The sequence below is a fragment of the Elephantulus edwardii genome, unplaced genomic scaffold, assembly GCF_000299155.1.
Source record: "Elephantulus edwardii isolate Elephantulus edwardi_28Jun2011 unplaced genomic scaffold, EleEdw1.0 scaffold00442, whole genome shotgun sequence".
In the NCBI taxonomy this organism is placed as follows: Eukaryota; Metazoa; Chordata; class Mammalia; order Macroscelidea; family Macroscelididae; genus Elephantulus; species Elephantulus edwardii.
In genome coordinates this window covers 922,948-932,515 of record NW_006400192.1, presented here as the reverse complement: position 1 = coordinate 932,515, position 9,568 = coordinate 922,948, and the positions used below count along the sequence as shown (strand labels likewise).

Below are 9,568 nucleotides of genomic sequence, written 5' to 3'. Positions count from 1 at the left end.
TATCAGACGCACCTTAGTCTCCAGAGAGATACCGTTGCTCTTCAGTACTTTGGAGTGGCCCCTAACAGCAGACTTTCCCATCACAATACGTCTTTTAATTTCCTGGCTGCTATTACCAAGAGTGTTGACTGTGGAGCCAAGCAAACTAAAGCTGTGAACATAGGAACAAATAAAGACCTCTTCCAATCCATTGGCCAGAGGGCCAACATGCAAATTTCCCAGCACAGACCGATGAGTGCATCCAAGGCTGTATCTATTAAATAAAACAACTCAATTGGTATCCCATTGATTCCTGGGGTCTTATTTTTTTTCCAATGCCTTCAAAGCAGCTTCCACTTCCTCTTTCATTACCACTGGCTCCTGTTCATATAGTTCTTTCTGAAATTTTTCAGTGTCAATTCTTTCTGGTACAGTGACTCTGTATATTCCCTCCATTTCATTTGATGCTTTCTGGGTCATTCGATACATTACCCAAAACATCTTTCAACACTGTGACATGAGGCCTAAATTTGTTTTTCAGTTCTTTCAGCTTGAGAAATGCGGAGTGAATTCGTCCCATTTTATTCTCCAATTCCTGCTTTCTGCACTTTCCCTTATAATGCTTTTCTTTGTCCTCCAAAGCTGCCCTTTGAAATGTCTGTTCAGCTCTTTACTTTGACATGTTTTCCTTTAGATTTGGCCTCCCGACGGTCCAGTACAATCTTTAGAGATTACAATCTTCTTACCACTGGACCAATAAATAAGCAATGTCATGATGGATGAGAGGAGACTGAAACTATCAACAGCTTCATCTTGCTTGGTTCCACAATTAACACCCTTGGTATGAGCAGTCAGGAAATAAGGAGGCACATTGCAAAGGGAAAATCTGCAGTTAGGCAACTTTCTAAATTATTGAAGAGTAGTGATGTCTTTTTGAGGACTACGGTGTGTCTGATTCAGGCCATGGTCTTTCCAATTACTAGATATTCATCCGAGACCTAGACAATGAATATGGATGACAGAAAAAGAACTGATGCCTTTGAGCTGTGGTGCTGGGTCAGAGCATGGACATTCCATGGACAGCCAATAAAACTAATAGATATGTCTTAAAGAGGATGTTCTTTGAAAGTAAGAACGATGAGGCTTCATCTAACATACTTTTTTCCCCCTCCTAACATTCTTTTGTCAAATTGCTAGGACGTGCTATTCCTTGGAGAAGGACAAGATGTTGGGAAGGGTGGAGGGTCGGCAAAGGAGAGCAAGACCCTCAATGAGGTGGACTGACAAGGTGACTGCTACAATGGGTTCTTCTGTGTCAGGAAGTGTGAGGATGGTGCAGGACAGGACTGGTTTCAGATCTTTTGTTCACAGGACCACTATGACTCATACTTGACTCAATGGCACCTAACAAGCAATAATAACAACAACATGCAACAGAATATTTAAAAATAAAAAACATTTACACAATCTTACCTAATTTGCTATGTATTTTGTTCTCTGTTATTACTTTAGATATTTTTGCTCTTGAGCCATCTGCAAAAAAGTAGTCAAAGACAATCAGCTATTAATTCAACACTGAAGTAAAATGTGCTAACTGCTTAATTCAAGGTAAACATTTTAAAGAAAAGATTAAAATGACTATACATTTTATTGTTTTCTTTGCTTTTTAGTGCTAAGGAACAAAAACTAAGTAACACACTAAAATTTTTTAAGATTTTGCTATAAAACATATTTAACAACTTATCATATCCACTGTTGATAGGGTCACTATGAGTCACAGCTGACTCCAAGGAATATAACAGCAACAGTTGTAGTTTTATTGTCATGTGTCATCAAGTCGTTTGTGACTCATAGCGACCCTATGTACAAGAGCCCTCAACGCCGTTCTATCCTGTGCCAGCCTTGCTGTCTCAAACACACTCGTTTCCACCACTCCACTCACAGAATTGATCATCTCTTCGAGGGTTTTCCTCTCCTGTGCCATCCCTCCAGTCTCCCAAACATAATGTCTCTCTCCAAGAACCAGTTCCTCCTTGCAACATGCCCAAAGTATGTCAGACGAAGCTTCAGAATCTTTGACTCCAAGGAGCATTCTGACTTCACCCTCTCCAGGACAAACCTGTTTCTTCTCCTAGCAGTCCTTGGTATATTCAACCCTCTCTCCAGCACCACAGCTCAAAGGCATCAATTCTCTTTCTATCACCCCTATTCTCTGTCCAACTCTCTAATGCATAGAGTGTAACTGCGAAGACTATAGCCTGGATCAGGCGCACCTTAGTCTCCAGCCTGATGTTGTTGCTCTTCAGTATGCTTGAGAGGTCCCTCACAGTTGACTTTCCCAATGCAATCCGTCTCTTGATTTCCTGGCTGCTGCTACCAAGAGAGTTGACTGTGGAACCAAGCAAACTAAAACTGTTAACTATCTCAATCTCTTCACCACCTATACTGATGCTGCCAATTGGCCCGGTGGTGAGAATCTTTGTTTTCCTGACGTTGAGCCTCAATAAGCAAATAATTAAAAACAGTTTAAGAAAGCTTTGCCAAGTTTTCTAGTGCTTGTGGAAAGGTGAAATAAGCCATCCGTTGAATCAAAACACAGGATATTATTTTAAATGTTTACAGTAACAAGTCATTTTAAATCTTAAAATCTTATGGTCTCCTACACTGGAAATGACTAATTAAGAGAAAGAGCATTGGTTTTATTATCCAAAAGAACATCTCAAGCTCTATCCTGAAGTACAGTGCTGTCAGTGACAAGATAATATCCATATTTATACAATATGGATGTACAAAATAATATAACATTTATACAATATGGATATTATGTGGACTGTTAGAACATTTTTTGAACCAATCACTGAAGCCAAAGACAAGAATGATGAGAAAGTCTGCCAATTTCTACAGTTCAAAATTAATCAAACATCATGTATTAATGATTTGCATGCAAAAGTTGGGAACAAAGAAGGAACATATGTGGTTGCAAAATACTGACTTGTGATAAAAATAAAGCTGGAGATCAAAAAACAGAATTTTGTATAATCAACAACTTAGATACTTCAAGTATCTTTTTATAAAAACTTTAAAAGGCAAACATGCAGAACTAGCCAGATAAAAATAAACTGACAACATGTACAGAAAGATACAATAGAGAAGCTCAATATCATTAGTCAGAGTAAGAATAGAAACAACTGATGGAACTGTTCATCAAGTGCCCAAAGGATGGCTAAAGCTGAAGAAAAAGAAAATAAGTCTATAAAATATAAAATATAACTTTGATTAAGTCTCACCTGAGTCTAAGTATCATCTCAAGAACAGATTTGCCTTACTGAACACTAGTTAGTGAGACTGGCTCAAGACAAGGCAGGGTTTAGAGCTCCATGGGGTCACTATGGGTCACAGGCAACTCACACATAACAACAACAACCAAAGATCAAAAAAGTTGTAGGATGACATCAAATAGAAGCTAGCAAAACGTAATTAAAAAGATATGCTGTTGGGTGCCTTTTAGTCGAGTAAGACTTACATTGATCTTATAAACAACGGATGGACCCTCTCCCAATCTGTGCCGTCTTCACAGTCTCTGACACACTTGAACCCATTGACGCAGTTACTGTGTCAATCCGCCTGATCGAGGGTCTTCTTTTTTTTTTGTTGCCCCTTAACCTTCTCAAGCATGATGGCCCTCTCCTAGAAATAGCCACTTTCGGGTAACATGACTAAAGAAATGAAGCTGCAACTTCTTTAAGATCTGTGTGTTCTTTTGGCAGTCTAAGGCATATTCAGTAATCTCGTTCAACACCACAGTTCAAAAGCACCAGTTTTTCTTCAGTCATCTTCATTTATCGTCCAGCTCTCAGCAGCATTCTTAAAGTGATTGAAAAGACTACAGCCTAAAGCATGTGCACCTTAGTCTGCAAATTAACATCACTGCTCATCAATAATTTGGAGAGGCCCCTGACTGCAGATTTTGTCACTGCAATACATTTTCTGACTTTCTGACTGCTGATACCAAATATACTGATTGTGAATCCAAGTAAGATAAAGTTGTTGACTGTTTCAATCTATATCATGATGCTGCCTATCAGTTTAGTGATGGAAAAAGATATGATTGAGGGAAAAAGGAAAAATATCAGGAAGAGGTTCTGAAATGTGCTCTATAATACAGAGAAGCTAAAGCAAATAGAAGAAATGATGAAGAAGCAAAAACAAAAGAAATCAAAGGGTGGTTCGAGGAGATAGAGTATTATTATTATATATGCCAATATTTATAATTAGAAAATCAAAAGGGAAGAATATACTTGGCATTTTTCAGGTTGAAATAACTGAAGAATAAATTCTCAAGCCTCCAATTATAATACTGAAGGTTTTTAAGGGAAAAATACCAAATGACATACAAAACATAAAAAGATGGAAAGAATACAATGTACAAAGCAAACACAAAACCGCTTTGTTATTTATTGATGCTCACCTGCATCAATAGGTAGTATGCTATCAAGAATCAAGAGTACTGAAGACAGATGTCTAAAATGTACTAAAGACATTAGTGAAAAACAAAGTTCCAGGCACAAGAGAATACCAAATGAAATGTTTCAACAAATGGATGCAGTGCTGGAGGGGCCGATCTGTCTTTAACCAGAAAAGAGCTACTTGGCCAACTTATTGGAAGAGATCAATATTTGTGCACATTTCAAAGAGATGTGATCTAATATAATGTTGACATTATCTAATGGTATTATTAATCTCACAACTGAGTAAAATATTGCTAAAGATAATTTTAAAATGGCTGGAGTAGTCCAATGACAATGAAGTGATAGAAATTAGAGTTGGATTCAGAAAAGAACAAAGAATAAAAGCTATTATGGCTAACATTAAATGAATGTTGGCTAAAAGAACACCAGAAAGTGATTTTACTAACTATATAAAGGCATTCAACAGTGTAGATTACAATAAGTTATAGGTAGCATTATGAAGAATCAAAATTTCTAAACTCAGCCTGAAGTTCTGACAGATAGACATCATTCTGTCAAGGCACTATACTGTTGGGAGAAAAGTGCAACTATGAATGAACAGAAATCCAAAATCTCTGTAAATGTTCATTAAAATTAATAAAAAACCCAAAACACAATGATTCAATGTATGAATGATTGAATGGAATAAACTATGCTTTGTAAACTTAAATAAAAAAAATCTTCAGTCAAGTTCGGCTTGTGTGAAATAATATTAATGATAGTGTTTGATAACTTTCACATTCTGTCAGATCCCCTTTATTAAAATGGGAATAAATATGGATCTCTTCTAGTCAGTTGGTCAGGTAGCTTTCTTCCAGATTTCTTGGCATAGCCCAGAGCTACATCTGTTTACTGGAATATGTCAGTTGGTATTCCAGTAATTCCTGGGGCTTTATACTTTGCTAATTAATGCCTTCTGTGCAACTTGAATTACCACTGGTTCTTGATCATATTCTATATGCTAAAATGGTTTCATGCCAGCCAAATCTTTTTGGTACAATGACTTGGTGTATTTCTTCCATCTTTTCTGATGCTTTCAGAATGACTCAAGATTTTGCCCATAACAAAATTGGTATTGCAATTCCTCTTCCACTGCCACCACTACCCTAGTTTAAATTATCACCACTCACCAGGATTATTTGAATGCTTCACCAACTTATTTCCTTGATTCTAGTCTTACATCTGTTCCTCACCATCGTATGTATAATTCTACCAATTACTTTAGATCATGTTTCTGCTCAAAACTCTTTATAGTGATTTCTTCATATATCTTAGTAAAGGTTAAGTCCTTTGACATTCTATGTGATTTTTCACTCTATCTCTACAACATCATCTCTTCCCTCTGCTTTTAGCCTGCTGGTGTCCTTGATGTTCCTCAATCAGGACAGATCCTTCATCATATCAGATATTTGGCTCTTGATCTTCTCACTTCCTAGGAAATTCTTTTTCCAGACAGTTACATGGTTTGCTTTCACACCCCTTTCATTATCTTTACTTAAATGATCACTTTCTTTGTGAAGTTTTCTCAGGCTATCTGCATAAAAATGTAACCTGATTGTTGTTATTAACTACCAGCTGTTGTTGAGGACCCTGACTCATGGGTACTACGACAATGGAACACAACACTGATACTCTCTAGTGATCAGTTGCAAGGATTTCATTACCTGCCCTGAGACTTCCATTTTATTATCTACTCTTGATATTCAACAGATGATAGATATTGATCTCTTTCTGTATTTCTGCCATCCTGTCTCTACAGAAAACAAAGTTCCAGAAAGGCAAGAATTCTTGTCAATTTTATATACTGTTATACTCCCATTCATTTGAAGAATACATAAATATTTAATGATATCCCATAAATATTTCAAGCATATTAAAAATATATATATTTATATATTTTTGTGTATACACATACTTACATTACTTTGCTTAAGTACCAAAAAATATGTTGTTATTATTATATATCATCAAGTTGGCCACAACTCCTGGTGAACCTATGAACATCAAATCTGGACCTTGTTCTATCTTGTGCCATTCTCACAATCTGTGCAATGCTCAAGCCCTCTGGGCTTGAACAGTTACCCTGTCAATTCATCTTGTTGAGGTTTTCCTTCCTTATGCTGATCCTCTATCTTTCCAATCATAATGTCCTTTTCCAAGAATTGGCCCCTTCTAATAACATATCCAAAGTATGCGAGACAAAGTTTCACCATCCTTGCCTCTTGGGCACCACAACTCAAAAACATCAATTCTTCTGTCATCCTTATTCAATGTCCAACATTCAGACACATAGCAAGTAACTAAAAAAACTATGGCTTGGATCAGACACACCTTAATCTTTAAACTGACATCATTGCTCTCCAGCACTTGGGAGAAGACCCTGAGAGCAGATTTCCCCAATGTAACAAATCCTGTCATGTCCTGACTACTGATAGTAAGGATGTTGATTATAGATCCAAATAAAAAAACTGTCAGTCTTTTCCCCATTTATCATGATGCTGCCTACTGGCCCAGTGGCGAAGATTTTTCTTTTATTGATGTTGAAATGTAATCTATATTGAAGGCTGTAGTCTTTGATCTTCTACAGCAAGTGCTTCAGGTCCTCCTTAAATTCAGCAAGCAAAGTTTTTCATCTGTGGGACCCATACTGTTGTTGAGTCTTCCTTTGATCCTAATGTCATTCTGTTTCATAAAGTCCAGTTTCTCAAATTATTAGCGTGGCATATAGACTGAAATGGTATTGAGGAAGGATACAGACTTCAAACATACCTTTCTTGATTTTAAACTGTTTGGTGTTCTCTTGCTCTGTTTGGGTAACAGCTTCTTGGTCTAGGTGTAGGTTTCACACGAATACAATTAAATGTTTTAGGATTTCCCAATATTTTTTTTTCCATTTATATGCTTACCAGTTTAACATTTCAAAATACTCTAGTAGATACCATTGTTGTTGTTGACGACGCTGGAGTCGAGCATGACTCATAGCGACTCTATGAACAGAAGACCTGAACCCTGTTCTGTAACTATCGTCATTTCTCTAAGTTCATAGAGCTTCCAAAGGCATGTTGTTTAGAAAGTAGATGCCACTTCTGCCTCCAAACCTGTCTTCTTAATCTGGGAGCTCTACCAAACATTGTTCACTGTGGGTAATCATTATGACATCTGAAACACCAGTGGTACAGGATTCAGCATCACAGCGACCCTGGGTTACCTCTGTACAGCAAATTGACAAACACGTGCTATAGCACTTAGAAGAAAGAATATTCCTCTGACTTTTAAATACAAAAGCCCTCCACCAAGTCCTGCGGACTCTAAACAAGACCCTAAAATAAAAAACAACCAACCAAATAGACCACATCTAACCCTCAACCAAAACAAGAAAGCCTACCTTTCAGAATTCAACTGCTTCACTCATCAGTCTCCAAACTAAAGACTTAGGGTCCAACCTTAAATACACAGGCCCTCCTCCAGGTTCTGTTTACTCTAAGAAAAAGGCTTAAATAAAAACAGCCAACTAACATTCCACATCCACCATCAACCAAAACAAAAGAATCCACCTTCCAGAATTAAGTGCCAAAATTTCAGTATGATCTCCTTAAAATAAAGAACTCACTTCTCTCTTCCTCTTTGTCCTCCTCGCTCTCTCTTCTTCAGGCTATATGGTAATAACACTATGTCTACTGCACATGGATATATACAACTACTATCAACGAACGGATTCTGACAAGGAAGACTCAGAAAGATAGGCATCCTGCAGAACAAAAAACTGCCTGAAGGATTTCCAAAGCAGTAAGTCTTTACAAAGGAAAATGCCTCAGATTTCTCTTACAAAGCAGGTTGTGGGTTTGTGAACAGGACTTCTTGTACATGCACCTAGGATCCAAAACTGTTGGGAGTGGGGTGGTGGGGTGTGTCCCCAACAAAAACAAAACACAAAAACTGCTTCAGAAATTTCTGATTCAAAATGATTCCATGTTACAGAGTAGAACGTACCCATTTGGTTTTCTTGATTATAATCATTATGGAAGCAAATCACTCAGCATTTCTTTCATGGGGTCAATGAATGTTTTGAACAGTTAATTTTTTAGGTTAGTAGCCATTCACTTGCACAACCCTAAGCAAACGGTCTTTCAAATCTATATAATAAAGTTTCCAAGAGTAGGTAGGTACTCAATACTTGCTTGCTATAAGTGACAATTTAAAATAGCACACCCTACCATTCATGCATAGAATGATTATAGACTCTTGTTTATATCAACTTAAATAATCACTTACCTGAACTTTTCTGAGCTTCCTTTAGTCTTGTATCAGAATCATTCTTTTCAGATGTCTTACATGTCTGGAGAATAGGTCCACTTAGAAAAAAGTAAATTAATCAATAAATCTCAAAATGTGTGCTATTAAAATACATATATATATGGATGTTTTTCTCCTAAATTAGCAAGAGTTTCTTCCTTAAAAACCAACAATAACATTATAAGAAACCAAGAATATAATGCTTGTTGAATACAACAAATACTCTACAGTTTACAGCTGACTACAAAACAGGGTTAATATTAAATTTTATAACATTTTAAAATTGACTCTTGTATCAAGGTTATATATTTAGTTAACTTAAGTAAGAACTTAGATATCTTGGAGGGTAATATAAACGGATTACTGTTTCAATCATCCACAAATACACTAAGAAAATCAAGAAGCAGAAGAACTGCAGATGAGGAGTCAAATACTGGTGTATTCTGCACACAGGTTTTCGCATCAATTCTAAGGGAACTAACAACAGCAAGAATAGAGAAATGTACGGCATTCAGAGTTTAACAGTGTTTGCCACAGGCAAAAAGGATGAAGAAAAAGGAAGTTTCTAGGTAGCAATGAGTTTTTGCTGACGCATCCTATCTCCATACCTTTTCAACCTATATGCAGAACAGATTATCCGGGAAGTGGGGCTCTACAAGGAGAAATGTGGGGTCAAGACTGGTGGACGATTTATCAACAATCTGTGTTATGTGGATGACACAACCCTGCTTGCTGAAACTGAAGAGGACCTGAAGCGCCTGCTGCAGAGTGTCAAGGACTGCAGCCTA

General features: G+C 37.1%; 1 protein-coding gene across 1 annotated transcript in view; it reads right to left on the bottom strand.

The window, feature by feature from the left end:
- Window positions 1-9,568, bottom strand: part of CENPC (centromere protein C) — a 144,835-nt gene that overhangs the window by 30,448 nt on the left and 104,819 nt on the right. The window contains exons 11-12 of the mRNA XM_006902727.1: window positions 8,760-8,839; window positions 1,453-1,512 (exon numbers count right to left, since the gene is read on the bottom strand). Of these exons, the coding sequence (XP_006902789.1) occupies window positions 1,453-1,512; window positions 8,760-8,839 (140 nt within the window). The remainder of the gene's footprint in view (window positions 1-1,452; window positions 1,513-8,759; window positions 8,840-9,568) is intronic.